The sequence below is a fragment of the Lolium perenne genome, chromosome 4 (assembly GCF_019359855.2).
Source record: "Lolium perenne isolate Kyuss_39 chromosome 4, Kyuss_2.0, whole genome shotgun sequence".
NCBI lineage: Eukaryota > Viridiplantae > Streptophyta > Magnoliopsida > Poales > Poaceae > Lolium > Lolium perenne.
In genome coordinates, this window is record NC_067247.2 from 134929273 (window position 1) to 134949737 (window position 20465).

Here is a 20465-nt window from a genome sequence, read left to right on the forward strand (position 1 = left end):
CTTCGCAGAGGGAAGCATTGATTACTATATTTGTGCTAGAGCTTTTCATTTTGAAAACAAGAAACAATTTTGTCAACGGTAGTAATAAAGCATATGTGTTATGTATAAGACATCTTATAAGTTGCAAGCCTCATGCATAGTATACTAATAGTGCCCGCATCTTGTCCTAATTAGCTTGGGTTAGCACGGATTATCATTGCATGACATATGTTTCAACCAAGTGTCACAAAGGGGTACCTCTATGCCGCCTGTACAAGGGTCTAAGGAGAAGGTTCGCATTGGATTTCTCGCTTTTGATCATTCTCAACTTAGACACCCATACCGGGACAACATAGACAACAGATAATGGACTCCTCTTTTAATGCTTAAGCATTTAACAACAGATAATATTATCATAAGAGATTGAGGATTAGCTGTCCACACTGAAACTTCCACCATGAATCATGGCTTTAGTTAGCGGCTCAATGTTCTTCTCTAACAGTATGCATACTCAAACCATTTGATTGTGAAAACCACCCTTACTTCAGACAAGACGAACATGCATAGCAACTCACATGATATCCAACAAAGGTAAAAGAGTTGATGGCGTCCCCAGAAAACATGGTTACCGCTCAACAAGCAACTTACTAAGAAATAAGACACATAAGTATATATTCTTCACCATGATAGTTTTTAAGCTATTTTGTCCCATGAGCTATATATTGTAAAGGTAAAGAATAGAAATTTTAAAGGTAGCACTCAAGTAATGTACTTTGGAATGGCGGAGAAATACCATGTGGTAGGTAGGTATGGTGGACACAAATGGCATGGTTATTGGCTCAATGATTTGGATGCACGAGAAGAATTCCTCTCAATACAAGGCTAGGCTAGCAAGGTTGTTTGAAGCAAACTCAAGTATGAAATGGTGCAGCAAGACTCACATATAAACATATTGTAAGCATTATAAGACTTTACATCGTCTCCTTGTTGTTCAAACACCTCAACCAGAAAATATCTAGACTTAGAGAGAACAATCATGCAAACCAAATTTTAACATGCTCTATGTAGTTATTCATTAATGGGTACAAGGTACATGATGCAAGAGCTTAAACAAGATCTATATGAGCACAACAATTGCCAAGTATCACATTATTCAAGACATTATACCATTTACCACATGCGGCATTTTCCGTTTCCAAGCATATATCAATGAATGAAATAGTTCAAATTTCGCAATGAACATTAAAGATAAAGCTAAGAACATATGTCTTCATACGAAACAGCGGAGCGTGTCTCTCTCCCACACAAAGAATGCTAGGATCCGATTTATTCAAACAAAAACAAAAACTAAAGCAAACAGATGCTCCAAGTAAAGCACATAAGATGTGACGGAATAAAAATATAGTTTCACTAGAGGAACCTGATAAGTTGTCGATGAAGAAGGGGATGCCTTGGGCATCCCCAAGCTTAGACGCTTGGGTCTTCTTAAAATATGCAGGGATGAACCACGGGGGCATCCCCAAGCTTTGACTTTTCACTCTTCTTGATCATATTGTATCATCCTCCTCTCTTGACCCTTGAAAACTTCATCCACACCAAACTCGAAACAAACTCATTAGAGGGTCAGTGCATAATTCATATATTCAGAGGTGACATAATCATACTTAATACTTCTGGACATTGCACAAAGCTACTGAAAGTTAATGGAACAAAGAAATCCATCAAACATAGCAAAACAGGCAATGCGAAATAAAAGGCAGAATCTGTCAAAACAGAACAGTCCGTAAAGACGAATTTTAAAGTGGCACCAGACTTGCTCAGATGAAAATGCCCAAATTGAATGAAAGTTGCATACATATCTGAGGATCATGCACGTAAATTTGCAGATTTTTCTGAGTTACCTACAGAGAATTCTGCCCAGATTCGTGACAGCAAGAAATCTGTTCCTGCGCAGTAATCCAAATCTAGTATTGACTTTACTATCAAAGACTTTACTTGGCACAACAATGCAATAAAATAAAGATAAGGAGAGGTTGCTACAGTAGTAAACAACTTCCAAGACTCAAATATAAAATAAAGTGCAGAAGTAAAATAATGGGTTGTCTCCCATAAGCGCTTTTCTTTAACGCCTTTCAGCTAGGCGCAGAAAGTGTGAATCAAGTATTATCAAGAGATGAAGAATCAACATCATTACCAGGGGTGTTGGGAGTTTCCACAACAATGCATGTTATCTGGTCTATATAAGTAACTCCTCTTTGTACGCTTTTAGGCTTACTATTCTCATCAAACAAATTTTCAGGAACAAGCCAAGCATAATTATTTTCTAGATCTTCATGCATTCCTAGGAGCTTGCTAGGTATCGGTGCTTTAATTTCCTTACCATCATTAACATTACTAGTGTACCTTATTCTATCCATATCCATCTTTTCAAGTGTTCTTTTAAAATAAGGGAACAAACCAAGCCTCTTATGCTCGATAAAAACTTTTCTAGCTTCTTTAACTATATCTTCAAATTCTCTAACAAGGACTTTTAAAACAAAATTTCTCTTTTCTCCCCTCTCCATATCAGAAAGTGTAAGAAACATATGTTGTATTATGGGATTAAGATTAACAAATCTAGTTTCCAACATGTGTACTAAACAAGCAGAAGCACTTTCATAAGTAGGAGCAAATTTTAATAATGGTATATCTTCAAAATCTTCATCCATACTAACATGGGTGAAAAATTCTTCTATATTATCTCTTCCAATGATAGACCCTTGTCCTACCGGTATTTTTTTCAGAGTGAACTTAGGAGGAAGCATGATGAAATAAACAAAAAGTAAATAAAGTAAATGCAAGTAACTAATTTTTTTGTGTTTTTGATATAGAGAACGCAAACAAGATAGTAAATAAAGTAAAACTAGCAACTAATTTTTTGTGTGTTTTGTTTTAGTGCAGCAAACAAAGTAGTAAATAAAATAAAGCAAGACAAAAACAAAGTAAAGAGATTGGAAGTGGAGACTCCCCTTGCAGCGTGTCTTGATCTCCCCGGCAACGGCGCCAGAAATTTGCTTGATGCGTGTAGTTGACACGTCCGTTGGGAACCCCAAGAGGAAGGTGTGATGCGCACAGTAGCAAGTTTCCCTCAGTAAAAAACCAAGGTTTAATCGAACCAGTAGGAGTCAAGAAGCACGTTGAAGGTTGATGGCGGAGGAGTGTAGTGCGGCGCAACACCAGGGATTTCGGCGCCAACGTGGAACCTGCACAACACAATCACAGAACTTTTCCCCAACGTAACAGCGAGGTTGTCAATCTCACCGGCTTGCTGTAAACAAAGGATTAGATGTATAGTGTGGATGATGATGTTTGTTTGCGAAGAACAGTAAAGAACAATTGCAGTAGATTGTATTTCAGATGTAAAGAATAGGACCGGGGTCCACAGTTCACTAGTGGTGTCTCTCCCATAAGATAGCAGATGTTGGGTGACAAATTACAGTTGGGCAATTGACAAATAAAGAAGGCATAACAATGCACATATATATATCATGATGAGTACTATGAGATTTAATCAGGGCATTATGACAAAGTACATAGACCGCCATCCAGCATGCATCTATGCCTAAAAAGTCCACCTTCAGGTTATCATCCTAACCCCCTCCAGTATTAAGTTGTAAACAACAGACAATTGCATTAAGTATGGTGCGTAATGTAATCAACACAAATATCCTTAGACAAAGCATCGATGTTTTATCCCTAGTGGCAACAGCACATCCACAACCTTAGAACTTTCTGTCACTGTCCCAGATTTAATGGAGGCATGAACCCACTATCGAGCATAAATACTCCCTGTTGGAGTCACAAGTATCAACTTGGCCAGAGCTTCTACTAGCAACGGAGAGCATGCAAGAACATAAATAACATATATGATAGATTGATAATCAACTTGACATAGTATTCAATATCCATCGGATCCCAACAAACACAACATGAAGGATTACAAATAGACGATCTTGATCATGATAGGCAGCTGATGTCTACGGGTGCTTCTATTCTTGTAGACAGTGTTGGGCCTCCAAGAGCAGAGGTTTGTAGAACAGCAGCAAGTTTCCCTTAAGTGGATCACCCAAGGTTTATCGAACTCAGGGAGGAAGAGGTCAAAGATATCCCTCTCATGCAACCCTGCAACCACAAAGCAAGAAGTCTCTTGTGTCCCCAACACACCTAATAGGTGCACTAGTTCGGCGAAGAGATAGTGAAATACAGGTGGTATGAATAAATGCGAGCAGTAGCAACGGCGCCAGAAAAGTGCTTGTTGGCGTGCAGTTGATGGTAGTAATATTGCAGGAAGTAAAGATGCAGTAAAACAGTAAACAAGCAGCGATAGCAGTATTTAGGAACAAGGCCTAGGGATCATACTTTCACTAGTGGACACTCTTAACATTGATCACATAACAGAATAAATAGATAGATGCTAGACTCTACACCCTCTTGTTGGATGATGAACACCACTAACTGTGTAGGATTACACGAACCCTCAATGCCGGAGTTAACAAGCTCCACAATATTCAATGTTCATATTTAAATAACCTTAGAGTGCATAACAGATCAACATAACCAAACCAAGTACTAACATAGCATGCACACTGTCACCTTCACACTACGAAAGGAGGAATAGATCACATCAATACTATCATAGCAATAGTTAACTTCATAATCTACAAGAGATCACAATCATAGCCTACGCCAAGTACTACACGATGCACACACTGTCACCATTACACCGTGCAGGAGGAATAAACTACTTTAATAACATCACTAGAGTAGCACACATATAAATTGTGATACAAAACACATTGCAATCATAAAGGGATATAAATAAGCACTTCACTATGCCATTCATAACAGTGAATAAGTATTCTGTGAAATATAGCCTAAGAGACCCACACGGTGCACACACTGTCACCTTTACACACGTGGGACAAGGAGTCTCCAGAGATCACATAAGTAAAATCCACTTGACTAGCATAATGACATCTAGATTACAAGCATCATCATATGAATCTCAATCATGTAAGGCAGCTCATGAGATTATTGTATTGAAGTACATAGGAGAGAGATGAACCACATAGCTACCGGTACAGCCCCGAGCCTCGATGGAGAACTACTCCCTCCTCATGGGAGACAGCAGCGTTGATGAAGATGGCGGTGGTGTCGATGGAGAAGCCTTCCGGGGGCACTTCCCCATCCCGGCGGCGTGCCGGAACAGAGACTCCTGTCCCCCAGATCTTGGCTTCGCGATGGCGGCGGCTCTGGAAGGTTTTCTCTGGTTTCGTCGAACGTAATAGGGTTTTCGCGACGGAGACCTTAAGTAGGCGGAAGGGCGGCGTCAGAAGGGGTCTGGGGCCACCAGACACTAGGGCGGCGCGCCCCCCTCCTGGGCCGCGCCGCCACCATGTGTGGGCCCCCTGTGGCCCCTCTCTGGCGGCTCTCGGGTGTTCTGGAAGCTCCCGGGGATTCTAAGATGCTGGGCGTTGATTTCGTCCAATTCTGAGAATATTTCCTTACTAGGATTTCTGAAACCAAAAATAGCAGAAAACAGCAACTGGCCGTTCGGCATCTCGTCAATAGGTTAGTTCCGGAAAACGCATAATAATGACATAAAGTATGCATAAAACATGTAGATATCATCAATAATGTGGCATGGAACATAAGAAATTATCGATACGTCGGAGACGTATCAGCAGCTCACAAGATCGAACATGATAGCACAATGAGGAGAAGACGACCATCTAGCTACTGCTATGGACCCATAGTCCAGGGGTGAACTACTCACACATCGATCCGGAGGCGATCATGGCGATGAAGAGACCTCCGGGAGATGATTCCCCTCTCCGGCAGGGTGTCGGAGGCGATCTCCTGAATCCCCCGAGATGGGATTGGCGGTGGCGGCGTCTCTGGAAGGTTTTCCGTATCGTGGCTCTCGGTACTAGGGGTTTCGCGACGGAGGCTTTAAGTAGGCGGAAGGGCAGGTCAAGAGGCACCACGGGGGCCCCACACAACAGGGCCGCGCGGGCCCCTTGCTGGCCGCGCCGCCCTATTGTGGCGGCGCCTCGTGGCCCCACTTCGTCTCTCCCTCGGACTTCTAGAAGCTTCGTGCAAAAATAGGACCCTGGGCGTTGATTTCGTCCAATTCCGAGAATATTTCCTTACTAGGATTTCTGAAACCAAAAACAGCAGAAAACAGCAACTGGCTCTTCGGCATCTCGTCAATAGGTTAGTGCCGGAAAATGCATAAATATGACATATAATGTGTATAAAACATGTGAGTATCATCATAAAAGTAGCATGGAACATAAGAAATTATAGATACGTTTGGGACGTATCACGGTACTTCTGGGCATTGTTGGGTCCATTCTGGTTCATCATCCGGCGCTTGCGGTTCTCGTTGGCTTGATGCAGTTTTCCTTCCATTTGTATGGCTGAGTCTACCAGGGCTTCTAAGTCAGCGAACGGAATGTTCACCAACACAGTTTGCATCTTGTCGTGCAGTCCATTCAGAAATCTTTCCTTCCTCTTTTCATTTGTGTCGGTCTCATCCGGGGCGTACCTTAACAGAGTAAGAAACCTGTCGCGGTATTCCACCACGGACATTCTGCCTTGCTTAAGTTCACGGAACTCGTCTTTCATCTTCTTGATCAGTCCTTGGGGCACATGATACTTGCTGAACTTCAGTTTGAAGTCTTCCCAGTTCATTATTTGTCCGGCATTCATTGCACGGGCGCTTGTCCACCAGGCTCTTGCAGGTCCTGACAGGTAGTGTGTGGCAAATAGCACTTTCTCTACGGCTTCAACTCCCGCAACCTCTAAGTTGTTCTCCATGGTCTGGAGCCAGTCGTCAGCATCAAGGGGCTCTTCTGTCTTGCTAAACATTGGTGGATTAGTGTTCTGAAAGTTCTTCAACTTGGATCCAGGGTGATCATGGTTCCCATGGCCTTGATTGTTCTGAGCTATCTACTGCAGTGCGGTGATATTGGCTTGAAGTTCAGATCTCTCGGCTTCGCGGTCTGCCATCATCATCTGGAGCATCTGCATCATTGCGTCTTGGTTGGCGCTGCTGGTTGGTGGGGCCATCTGATCATTGAGGTAGATGATAAGATAAGAGGGAAATTTCTATGGTTTGTTTGGTTTAAAGTTCAAAGAGTTTCAAAATTTGAATAGTGTTGAGGGGGTACAACCAACAACACTTTTTGCATTCATACCAAACATCACATATTTCAAAGCTAACACACCGTTGGTTTTAAGAACCATTCATCGCTCTACGATACAAGGGAATCCTGATACAAACTCACACCTACTCTAGTGACTTAGTAATAGTACTCTTCATTCGTAATGGTGGTTTCTTCTTCTTCACGGGTAATGTGCTTGGCGGGCGTTGTCCAACTCCTTGCGGGTCTTGTGCAGCAGGAAGTCTAGGCATACCACATAGTAGTTCATCTCCGGGTGCGGTGGCATGGTTAGTGGTCTTCCCATGGGGTCATGTCTTGGGTAGTAAACAAAGCGAGTGTTCTTGATCTTGTTCTCGTTTTGTCCACACAGACGGGCAATTGCTTCCTGCATGGCTTTGGCTATTCCATCCTTCCAACTGTTTCCCGTTACAGAAAACCAGATGGTTTCCCATATTGGGGCTCCAAGCTTTCCTCTCAGATCTGCAGTAACTTCCCACCGAGGGGGTCCTCCTGACGGATGGTTGAGGGGTATTCCGAAGAACTCGGGATACGGGCGTCCTAAATATTCCACTAGTTGCTTCAAATCCTTCTCGAACATCAGGTTTCCTCCATGGCCAATCTGATAGGACTCACATTGGTACTCCATCTGTGAGCAATTAGGATAAGTAAGTTAATGATGTGATCAAGTGTGCAAAATTTTATGTCGAATTACAAGGAAAAGTAGAGCATGGATTTATTATTTTGAAAAGATCTCAAGATAAGGGTGAGCATAAGTTTTCAGAAATATTCACTTCATTTGTTTTGAAACTAAGTTTTTCGGACGTCCATTCTAACTAGGGTCTCCTAAGGTCAAACAATGGCTCTCATACCAACTTGTCAACACCCGGATTTTTAAGTCCAGATGCCTATTATGTCATTCATCGCAATCCCAGGAATATTGTTTTTGCGAGACATAATAGATTGATATCACAACACATCATTCATTACAACACATAATCGTCTTACAACAAAGGATCACATGATCCAGTCTTAATACATTATAGTGGATCTAGAGATCCTATTACAAAACACATAGCGGAAGCGGAGTAGCGGTCTTGGTTCATCTGTTCCACAGGCAACTGTTGACGTCAGGAGTGATCCTAGTTGTCGTAGACGTCCTGCTGTCCATCTTCCTCATATTGCTGTTCCTCTTTATAGTCTGGCCATTTGAATAGCCAGGGACAAAGCCATGAGTACTTTAAAGTACTCGCAAACTAATACTAGTGTAAGCACTATCAATTGTAGTAATGGGGTGCTAAGCTCTAAGTTTATTTGCATAAAGCCAATTTTAGTTCACAAACATTTAGTAAAAGCCTCTTCATTTGCTAACTAACTCAAGTGGGAATATTAGTGTCATTCCCACAACTTTGTTGTAATTCAAGTCAAATTCACCATTCACTTTTCAAGTTCAAGTCATAAGTCACCCTTCACATGTCACATTTTTGAAAAGTTCTGATGATGGAACAGTATGGCCTTTCCAACCGTCCTTAACCGTGGACGCGGCTATTCGAATAGTTTTACACTCTGCAGAGGTTGCACACTTGTGCCACAACATTTGATTACATCCGTCAGGGATAACCCTGAATAATCGTAACTCAGTACGCGGATCATCAACCATAACCTTTCACTTACATATCCTAGTATAAGCACCTCTCCCCATGAGCTTGGCCTCCCAGTGAAGACAGACAGTCAGCCTGGGAGCTGCACAGGGCTTGGGCCGGACATTCACCTCCTTTCACGTCATTTCACATCATTTCTTTTGTTGTAGAGGCAGCTTTCGGCATAACCCCGATGACGCTTGTTTAGAGGGAACCCATACTAAGACACATAAACTTCCAGTTAAGCCCTACCCATAATCAGATATTGTGGGGGTACTTGTAAATTGGAAAGGTATCGCATCCGAACCCAACCATTAGTTTTTGTAAAGTTCACCATGTCATTCACAAGTCATATTCACCTTCAAAATCTTTCAATAGAATGACTCATCATTCCAAGGTTTTCAAAGTCATTTCATTTCACATGTTCCCATCTAGAGTAGTCAATTTTTATTTGTTAGCACTAGCAACTAGTCATGAGGGGTGCTAACTAGCTTTGATTGCTCTAGGCTAAATTTGATACTCTTGTACTACTCCATATCTAGACCAAGTGAATCATAAATCAAAAAGGAAACTTTGATAAACCAAAGTCAAAAACTTGTAAGGTAAAAACTTGGGATAGGATCATTAAGCATAAAGTAAATTGTGATGAGGCCTTGCACTTGTTGAGCTTTGCCTTTGGGTAACTTGCAAGAGTATAGCTTGTCTTGGTTGGGGAATTGGTCAAAGTGATCTTCTTCTCCTTGGAAGTAGACCTACTCCTCCTCTTGATACTCCTCGTTACTAGCGTCTAAAATCGAATACGAGGTATACAATCATCACACCAAACTTAAGTACCAGACTAAGCACACACATGAGTCACACAAGTTAGGCTAGCATTACAACATTACTATTAGGTTTAGTTGACTTTGTTTTCTTCTTTAAGAAAAAATAATTTCCTCTCATTATAAATACTAATTAAGGTGTTTTCTTTTAATTCCTTAGAGAAATAATTTCCTCTCATTATCTGGTTAAGATTTAATTTCCTCCATGAATAATATATGACCTAGGTTGACCAAGGTCAACCTCTTCATACTCATCATTTAAGAAAATGATTTAAATGAGGTGGAGCACCTCATGCAATTTAATACCATCATGGTAATGATTTAATATCATCAAACAATCCCACATAAGATTTAATAGACCATGGTCTCTATCTCATTTGGAGTTATTTGAGACAAGATTTAAATGAGAGAAACACTCCCATACTATTTAATAATTAATTTGGCACCATTTAAATGGACTAGAAATAGCCATAGAGCCATTTTTAAAACTAGGCCATGATCATACAAACAACTATGTGATGTTTTTGCATATTCTTATAGACAATATGAAATGTGATTTTGGAGAGTTGGAATCAACTCAAAAACATGTTTGGTTGATTTTTAACAAAGGTTTGAAGTTACCAAAGGCCCTGCCTTGTTTATTTGGTCACTTTAATTCTACACCAAATCTAGGGTTGAGACCAGTGTAGTTGTGTAGAAAATTTTCTCAGCTTTTCATAGATATAAAATTTGTGAAAATTGGCCAAGTAGATTTGTCCCTATTAAATTTTGAAATTGGCATCAGATTGCAAATTAACCTAAACTGGAATTTAAATTTCAAACGAAATTGGGCTGGCGGGAAAGTTTAACAGGCTACGTAGAGGGGAAAGGGAATGGGCCGGCCCAGCAACGCAGCGGGCCAACTGACAGCATGGGGTCCACACGTCAGCGTGACTTAACCGCTGAAACGGTACCGATCAACGTGGCCCTTCCGATTAGAAACAGATCGAACGGTCCACGGCCTTCGTCGACGGCGATGAGAGGCGCGACCACTGGCGGCGACGGTGGAGGGTCGGAGACTCGCCGGCGGCGCGGCGATGGTCGGAGAGGGGTTGCGGCGAGGTTGTCGACGATGGTGAAGCAGATGGAAGCAGCGGTGGCGCCTGGGGTGCACTGCAATGGCGGCGCCCTTCTCAGCACCTCCGCGGCAACGAGCTCCAAATTCCGGCGAGGCAGCGGCGAATGTGGAGAAGGGAGAGGCTAGGGAGGCTCAGAGGTGAGAGGGAAGACTGATGGTGTGCTGGAATTGAGACGGGAGGGGCTGCTTTTATAGCGGCGAGGCAGTGCCGCGGGTCTGGGTTGAGGTCATCCATGGCGTCGGCTCTACAGCGGCGCGGGGGTACTGGTGATGATGCACGCTGGCAGGCGACGTCCTGGCGATGATGCAGCGCGTGATTGCGGGGAAAATGAGGTACGAACGCGACTGTGAGCTTGACGGGAGCTTGCAGGTCAGTGGCGGGTCTCGTCGACGGTGACGACGGCCACAGCTCTCCCGCGGTCCAACGGGCGTGTCTGCGAGTCTTCTGGTGGCCTGGCGCAGCGAATGGCGAGCGGCGATGGCAAGTGGAGGCGTGGTGCGTCGGGCGTCATCATGCTCTGGCGTGCCCGTGGCGTTCGCCGTGCGCGCTCTGGCGCGCGTGTGCACGTCACTGGCACGTCTGGGCGTGGCGCATTCTGGTCACTGTGGTGCGAGATTTCGTCGAGGCTGGGGTCTAGCACGATCAGGAGAGTGAGAGGGAGCTAATGGAGAAGGTGGTGCGGTGCTGAAATGACCAGAGAGGGAAGTGACATGGTGATGGCATGGTGAGCACAGGCATGGGTTGTTTTGGTCATGGTGACCAAGGTTCAGGGCTTGCAGGTGCTGGGACTGGTGCTGAGAGGTGAGGTGAAGCTCCAGAGCAGCAGAGGTGGCCAGGGTTGGACTTGGTCCAAGCCCATTTTCAGTATGGGCACAAATTCTATCTATGCCTGCAAGGTGTTTGTGATTATGGCCGCAAGAAATTTACTTTGAATTTTGGAAAAAAATTTGGTGGATTGTAATCATATAATATTAGAAGTAGAATGGAGGTGGTGGTGGTCAAAATGGTGTTGAAATGCAAAATCCCAAAATGCATATGATCTACACTTTGCATTATGGTTTCAACTTTGCTTGATCGCCATTTGAATTGGAGAAAGAATTTGCAGGGGTTGTTTTGGGCAAAGTTGTTCACCTTGATGTTGTCTTGGATGAGGTGCAAAGAGTTGGCAAAGTTTAGTTTGAAAAAAATTCAAACCAGGGGCTCAAAGATGGCATCAGGCTAAGATTGTCAAAATTGACCACTATTGTATGTGAGTTGATTTTGAATTCAAACTTGATTCAATTTGAGTTTCTTTGTTTCCAAAAGTGTTTATAAGTGTTTAATAACCATTTCCAACCAATGGTGCAAGCCAAAATGGTCTAGTTTAAAGTTTGGCAAAAATGGTATAAACCATATGGGAGGGTTTTGTGATTTTCTAAGTTTTATTCTTTTCTTATTCTTGACTTTACTTAGGCATGGTCTAGGGTCCATTTAGGATTATATGAGTTTTAGTGTTGGTTTCAAAACATTGGGGCAAGGTACAGGTGCTTAGGTCAAGTTTTGGTAAAATGGCTATGTGCCACATATGCCTCTATGCATATGTTTATTTTATTTTTGTTTCACATGGGATTTAGTTGATAAGTACTAGGTTAGGTTTGTTGATGTTTCCAAAGCATCTAAACAAGGTAGAAAAGCCTAGGTAAAAGTTTTACCAAAAATAGCATAGACACATATGCTCTTTTCTTATTTAATTTAATTTCTATTTATTTTGTTTATAATGGATGGTGAGAAGAGGGGTGATGTTTAGGGTTTAGGGTTTTGGAAATATGTTCAATGCAATAAACAAACAATCATGGCAATGACACAAGGATTATGTATGAGCACTAAGCATAGCACATGAGGTAATAAAAGTTTTTGTTGGTTCTCATTTTTGGAAAAATGGAAATTCATTTTCTCTTTGTTTTAAAATTTGGGATGTTACATCCTGGAGCTTCTTCTCCGACTCGAACGACTCGACGACCGCGCGCTGCTGATCGGCCGTCTCGTCCCTCGCCGCCGCCGCTCATCCCGGGCGGCGGGGTCGATATCCGGGACTGGAAGTGGAGGAGACGGCGGTGGAGGGAACTGGCCAGCGCCGGGGCGGTTCGCCATTGCCACTAGTGGTGGAAGAGACGAGGGCTGTGTTTGTTGCCGGCGGCTATGGTGGCTACCAATTACGCCGGGAGGCCTTTTATAGACGCCGGCGTCGGGAAGAAAGCGCGGGAAGAGGCGAGAAGAGGCGGGAAGATCGCGCGGGAACGGGCGGTGGCGTGCGAACACCGGCGACGCGTGGAGGCTGCGCAGCACCGACGGGACGTCTCGCCTGCCCCTCCGTCGCCATTAAGGCAAAGATGCCGTCGCGCGATTAACTTCCGTCACGAGGTAGGCGACGGTTAGGTCCAAACTTGAATGAGTCGCTGACGCGTCGGGCCCGCGTCGGTTCGCCTCGCTATTCGTTGTGTCTAGCGTGCCCGGAGCGTCCCCTGTGGGACGGGGACGGGCTCGGGGCGCCGGACACCGTATCGGGCCGCACCGGACAAAAATGAGCTTTGAAAGACACGGCTGGAACGGTTTTTTTGGTCCGGCGCACCCCAAATCCCTTTGGGGAACGCGGCTGGAGATGCTCTTAGCTCGCCAGCTCCGCCGCCGTTGTGCTCTAGTGGGCCATGCCGTCCCAGCCAGTGGCGGCAGGACCATGTGGCAGGGACCCGTCGTCTTCTAAGCTGAAACTGAACGGATTGGCAGATCGGGTACCCCGTAAGGCCGGCATAGAAATCCGAACAAGACGCACTCCTTCTCTGTATCGGTGTAGGACGCATGTTCTTCCGCAGCCGAGAACAGGCACATGCGTGCAAGAAACGATTATCCTCATCGCTTAAACGAGAACCTTTGCTTTCAGTACAGGGAGTTGATCTTCACCTGCTTGGTCAGCTGGTCTTTGACGAGCCACCGGACGGCAACCATTTCTTGGATTCTGCACGCACGAGCCAGACGGTCACGACGCTGCGGACCTGTCGGACGATGGGGTATGCCGCCAGGGGCCATGGCGGCACCCTGCGGTGGCGGCATGACCCACCAGAGCTCAATGCCGGCTCACGGCGGAGCTGGCGAGCTAACGTGCCGCCACGGCGGCGGCAAGACCTGCCTCCACTAGCTGTGGCGGCATCCTCCACGTGTCACCTGGGGGCTGTGCCACCACGTTTAAGGTGGTCTTTTTTGACAATTCCATTCGTAAGTGGTCATTTCTAGCAATTCAGTGAGACAGGTGGTCCTTTCTGGCAAAATTTCCTATTAAACAAGCTAGGCAAAACGATTTGATTTGGTAAGAGATGCAACTTTTAAGGGAGTCACTTCAGTGTCTGGCGAATTGAAAAAGATAGGCTTGAGAAGCGTTGAGAATGTATCTATATATATACCTCCAGGAGTGCAGTACCTAATAATCTCGATCATGCCTCTGATTGAAGAAGATGGCAAGAGGTACTCTGAAATAAGTAGTAGACCCGGATTAGGCCTTTGCCCCAAAATCAAAGTAAACGCACGGATGCTCACTTTGTTAATGGGTTAATGCAAATCAAGGTTGGTTTCCTGTGCTTTGAAATTTGTAATGCAAGTCTGGAGATGGGGTGGGAATTGGTGGGTGGATTGATAAACACTGAACGTAGTTCCAAAGGCGAACGGTGTACCTACACTCGGCGAAGAGCAACCAAACCAATGGGGGTGGCCTCTCTATTGAGCATTGGTGGCGAAACATGATGAGTGCCCATATGTCAAACCGCAAAGCCATCGCCTCCCTCACCCTTCTTGTTACTTGGGAGATTTGAAACTAGCGCAATGCAAAGGTCTTCAAAAGCAAGCATATGGCACCTTTAGTTCTCCTGAAAAAAATTAAAAGGAAAGTCCGTTTGTGGGTAACCGCGGGTGCAAAGCGTTTGGGTCAAATCAAGCGGGAGAGTAACCCTGCTTTGTATTTTATTTGGTCCGGGCTAGCTTGTCAAAATACTTCTTAATTAAGTGATTGGGGCAAGGCTTTTGCGCCCGTTAAAAAAAAATACAGTGAACATAAAACATGCTGCAAAGCAGCCGCACTATGTTCAGAAGGACAACTATACTAGTGTTTCACATTAGTAAAAGTACCCTGAAGGAAGCATTACTACAGACATGCTAAAAGTACTCTGAAGCATAGTACAGCTAGTTTCAACACTCCCTCATACTCATGTTGTAGCTGGGATGTTCATGTATGGCGTATGTTATTTGTGAAGAACATACATAATTGCCTACAAACTGGACAGTGCACTTGCATGTATAGTAGTAAATGATTCCTCGGAAAGCTTTGGATCATGCAAACATATATAGACGGCCTCAGGTTCACCAGTCAAAAGGGTCGTCAACAGTAAGATCAGATGCTTTGAGGATGTTCTGCTCATTCTGAAACTCTGGGCCTAGCACCGTCATCTTACAGTGACGTCGCCATGGTACACCTGAGAGAGTCCCCAATATGCTTGTCATCTCCGCAGCATTGGCCAAGTTAGAAAAGGTGTTTTTGCTAATCAGAACACTGAGAGTCCGCAGCTCATGTGCACTTGCGACAATGAACTGAAGGAATTCAAGTTCGCTTTGATCCCCTCTGTATTCATGGACAACAATCTTCTTGACATGTGACTTGATGCATTCAATTGTAAAGACCTCCTCCCAGAACTTGGCATGGGTCCTTCCAGTTGGTTCAGTTAAAGACTGAAAATCATATCAGTAAATGATTCATTAGAGATGGATAATGCAAGAAGCAATGAACTTCCATTGCTGGTAATATGAATGCCAAAGAACCAGCTAAATAATTGCACGGGATACTATGATTTCACCTCGACGTGCACTGTGTCAATGTTGGGAAAGCATCTGAGGAAGGCCACCAGCATCTTGACCTCGTGCAAGACACCAAAATTAACCTTACAGGCCAATATCTTGATGCCTGGAACCACTGTGCTTGGGCTGGGCATTGTGCCAGGCTGCAAAGGAAAGGACAGACAAAATTTAAGTAGCAGACATCATTGGCAATTAATTGCACGTACTGAGACAGTGATGGAAAGGTAATACCAACCTTGATGACATTGTCACCGATGTGCAGGCTGTGAAATCTTGGCTCCATGTAGCCGAGCGCCCTCAGGTTGGATGCACAAGGAATGCTGAGCACCACAGTATTCCCATCACCTCCACGAGGCGCTTCCAGCAAGAAGAGTCGCTCCAGGAGCGGGGCGTCCACCATGGTGACCCCGTCCACCGTGGAATTCCAGAGTGTCACGCACCGGAGGCTTTGGCTGCGGAGTTGGAGAAGATTGGGCATGGTGCTCTGCGCGAAAATGAATGTCTGGAGAACCGGGCTGCACGCAAGAATGTAATCAAGATCCCAGCCGCTGATGGTCATCATGACCGTGCCGAGCTGGTGGAGGTGGGGAAAGACGTCGGGGGCGCGGGGGAGGCCGGCGGTGTCCGGGAACCCGGAGAAGCCACCAAGGAAGAGCTCCCGGAGCGAGGTGCAGCGGAGGATGTCCGCGGGTAGAGACACGCTGTCGTCGACGGTGGATTCGTCGATGCTGTTGACGAGGAGGAGGTGATGGACGCCCTTGGCGGCGAGAAGGCGCGGCCACTCTGTGAGCTCGTAGTCGTGGGACGCGAACCTACAGCGGCTGATTTCTACGACGCAGAAAGGGCCCGGGTGGTCGGCGAGCACGCGGGTGACCGCAGAAGGGAGTAGGTCGTCGTCGCTGAGGAAGAGCGGGCTGGAGCGCCAGAGATGGCGCCATCGGGAGGCGAAGGTAGAGGTTCGGGCGGCGTCCTTGACGGGGAGGAGCGAGATGATGATGTGGAGGAGGTCGTCGTGGAGGGCGCTGATGCGGTCCTCGTCGTCGTAGCCCACGGCGGAACTTGCGACGGGGACGAAGGCGTCCATGGAGTGGAATGGTGTTGCGGCGGCCGGAATGGAGCGAGCGAAGAATGGACAATGAGTAGGATACTAGGGCCAGCTCAATGTCGGAAGCGCCTTCATCACCGGCCCATCCGACAGAAATGGGATGTTCTTGTAGTTGTTTACTTGTTTTTTTTCCAAATGGGGAAATATCACCCTAACTTGTGCATCCAAATAATGCACACGATTTTTTTATTAGATTATTCATAAAACCTTACAAGAATAATACAAAAGATTAAACTCGAAGCCACCTCACTAAATCTACAGTGGGATGAAGGTGGTGACAATGCACCAATTCACATGATCCAAAAACCAAATGCCTTCCTAAATCGTCCAATAGCAGATGAGAAGCACATCCAGTCAAACAGACTCTCAGCGCACTGATACGCGTGAAGCACACGTCCGTTGGGAACCCCAAGAGGAAGGTGTGATGCGTATAGCAGCAAGTTATCCCTCAGTAAGAAACCAAGGTTATCGAACCAGTAGGAGTCAAAGGGCACGTGAAGGTTGTTGGTGACGGAGTGTAGTGCGGCGTAACACCAGGGATTCCGGCGCCAACGTGAAACCTGCACAACACAATCAAAATACTTTGCCCCAACTTAACAGTGAGGTTGTCAATCTCACCGGCTTGCTGTAAACAAAGAATTAAACGTATGGTGTGGAAAATGATGTTTGTTTGCAAAGAACAGTAGAGAACAATGATTGCAGTAGATTGTATTCAGATGTAAAAGAATGGACCGGGGTCCACAGTTCACTAGTGGTGTCTCTCCAATAAGAAATAGCATGTTGGGTGAACAAATTACAGTTGGGCAATCGACAAATAGAGAGGGCATAACAATGCACATACATATCATGATGACTAATATGAGATTTACTTAGGGCATTACGACAAAGTATATAGACCGCTATCCAGCATGCATCTATGCCTAAAAAGTCCACCTTCGGGTTAGCATCCGCACCCCTTCCAGTATTAAGTTGCAAACAAAAGACAATTGCATTAAGTATGGTGCGTAATGTAATCAACACAAATATCTTTAGACAAAGCATTGATATTTTATCCCTAGTGGCAACAGCACATCCACAACCTTAGAACTTTCTCACATCGTCCTGCATTCAATTGAGGCATGAACCCACTATCGAGCATAAATACTCCCTCTTGGAGTCACAAGTATCAACTTGGCCAAAGCCTCTACTAGCAACGGAGAGCATGCAAGATCATAAACAACACATATATGATAGATCGATAATCAACTTGACATAGTATTCCATATTCATCGGATCCCAACAAACACAACATGTAGCATTACAAATAGATGATCTTGATCATGATAGGCAGCTCACAAGATCTAAACATGATAGCACAAGAGGAGAAGACAACCATCTAGTGACACGCGTACAGCACGCGACCGTTGGGAACCCCAAGTGGAAGGTGTGATGCGTATAGCAGTAAGTTTCCCTCAGTTAGAAACCATGGTTTATCGAACCAGTAGGAGTCAAGAAGCACGTTGAAGGTTGATGGCGGCGAGATGTAGTGCGGCGCAACACCAGGGATTCCAGCGCCAAAGTGGAACCTGCACAACACAACCAAAGTACTTTGCCCCAACGAAACAGTGAGGTTGTCAATCTCACCGGCTTGCTGTAACAAAGGATTAGATGTATAGTGTGGATGATGATTATTTGCAGAAAACAGTAGAACAAGTATTGCAGTAGATTGTATTCGACGTAAAAGAATGGACCAGGGTCCACAGTTCACTAGAGGTGTCTCTCCCATAAGATAAATAGCATGTTGGGTGAACAAATTACAGTTGGGCAATTGACAAATAGAGAGGGCATGACAATGCACATACATGATATGATGAGTATTGTGAGATTTAATTGGGCATTACGACAAAAGTACATAGACCGCTATCCAGCATGCATCTATGCCTAAAAAGTCCACCTTCAAGTTATCATCCGAACCCCTTCCAGTATTAAGTTGCAAACAACAGACAATTGCATTAAGTATGGTGCGTAATGTAATCAATAACTACATCCTCGGACATAGCATCGATGTTTTATCCCTAGTGGCAACAACACATCCACAACCTTAGAACTTTCTGTCACTGTCCCAGATTTAATGGAGGCATGAACCCACTATCGAGCATAAATACTCCCTCTTAGAGTTAAGAGTAAAAACTTGGCCAGAGCCTCTACTAATAACGGAGAGCATGCAAGATCATAAACAACACATAGGTAATAGATTGATAATCAACATAACATAGTATTCTCTATCCATCAGATCCCAACAAACACAACATATAGCATTACAGATAGATGATCTTGATCATGTTAGGCAGCTCACAAGACCCGACAATGAAGCACAATTAGGAGAAGACGACCATCTAGCTACTGCTATGGACCCATAGTCCAGGGGTGAACTACTCACTCATCACTCCGGAGGCGACCATGGCGGTGAAGAGTCCTCCGGGAGATGATTCCCCTCTCCGGCAGGGTGCCGGAGGCGATCTCCTGAATCCCCCGAGATGGGATTGGCGGCGGCGGCGTCTCTGGAAGGTTTTCCGTATCGTGGCTCTCGGTACTGGGGGTTTCGCGATGAAGGCTATAAGTAGGCGGAGGAGATAGGTCAGGGGGCCACACGAGGGCCCCACACGCTAGGCTAGCGCGGCCAGGGCTTGGGCCGCGCCGCCCTAGTGTGTCGCCAGCTCGTGGCCCCACTTCGTATCATCTTCTGTCTTCTGGAAGCTTCGTGTGAAAATAGGCCCCTGGGCGTTGATTTCGTCCAATTCCGAGAATATTTCCTTACTAGGATTTCTGAAACCAAAAACAGCAGAAAACAGCAACTGGCTCTTCGGCATCTCGTTAATAGGTTAGTGCCGGAAAATGCATAAATATGACATAAAGTATGCATAAAACATGTAGATATCATCAATAATGTGGCATGGAACATAAGAAATTATCGATACGTCGGAGACGTATCAACATCCCCGAGCTTAGTTTCTGCTCGTCCCGAGCAGGTAAATGATAACAAAGATAATTTCTGGAGTGACATGCCATCATAACCTTGATCATACTATTGTAAGCATATGTAATGAATGCAGCGATCAAAACAATGGTAATGACATGAGTAAACAAATGAATCATAAAGCAAAGACTTTTCATGAATGGTACTTCAAGACAAGCATCAGTAAGTCTTGCATAAGAGTTAACTCATAAAGCAATAATTCAAAGTAAAGGTATTGAAGCAACACAAAGGAAAATTAAGTTTCAGCGGTTGCTTTCAACTTATAACATGTATATCTCATGGATAGTTGTCAATGCAAAGTAATATAACAAGTGCAATATGCAAGTATGTAGGAATCAATGCACAGTTCAAACAAGTGTTTGCTTCTTGAGATGGAGAGAAATAGGTGAACTGACTCAACATAAAAGTAGAAGAAAGGGCCCTTCGCAGAGGGAAGCATCGATTGCTATATTTGTGCTAGAGCTTTGGTTTTGAAAACAAGAAACAATTTTGTCAACGGTAGTAATAAAGCATATGTGTTATGTAAATTATATCTTACAAGTTGCAAGCGTCATGCATAGTATACTAATAGTGCCCGCACCTTGTCCTAATTAGCTCGGATTACCTGGATTATCATCGCAATACATATGTTTTAACAAGTGTCACAAAGGGGTACCTCTATGCCGCCTGTACAAAGGTCTAAGGAGAAAGCTCGCATCGGACTTCT

At 44.7% G+C, this 20465-nt stretch overlaps 1 protein-coding gene across 1 annotated transcript; it reads right to left on the minus strand.

Annotated features, from left to right (window-relative positions):
• Positions 1-14769: 14769 nt before the first annotated feature.
• On the minus strand, positions 14770-16778 carry LOC127293968 (F-box/FBD/LRR-repeat protein At1g51370). Its single transcript, XM_051323700.1, has 3 exons — positions 15874-16778; positions 15638-15781; positions 14770-15512 (listed from the first exon to the last, which is right to left on the minus strand). Exons 1-3 carry the CDS (start codon positions 16720-16722, stop codon positions 15147-15149), a joined length of 1359 nt encoding a protein of 452 aa, XP_051179660.1. The 5' UTR covers positions 16723-16778; the 3' UTR covers positions 14770-15146.
• Between the last annotated feature and the right edge of the window lie 3687 nt (positions 16779-20465).

What these genes read in the sequence shown, in the direction of transcription:
- LOC127293968 (XM_051323700.1), bottom strand. Translation starts at nt 16,722, where the DNA reads ATGGACGCCTTCGTCCCCGTCGCAAGTTCCGCCGTGGGCTACGACGAC. An exon ending in TCGGTGACAATGTCATCAAG is followed by an intron (nt 15,782 to 15,873) that starts GTTGGTATTACC and finishes TTTCCTTTGCAG; the next exon opens with CCTGGCACAATGCCCAGCCC. An exon ending in TTGACACAGTGCACGTCGAG is followed by an intron (nt 15,513 to 15,637) that starts GTGAAATCATAG and finishes TATGATTTTCAG; the next exon opens with TCTTTAACTGAACCAACTGG.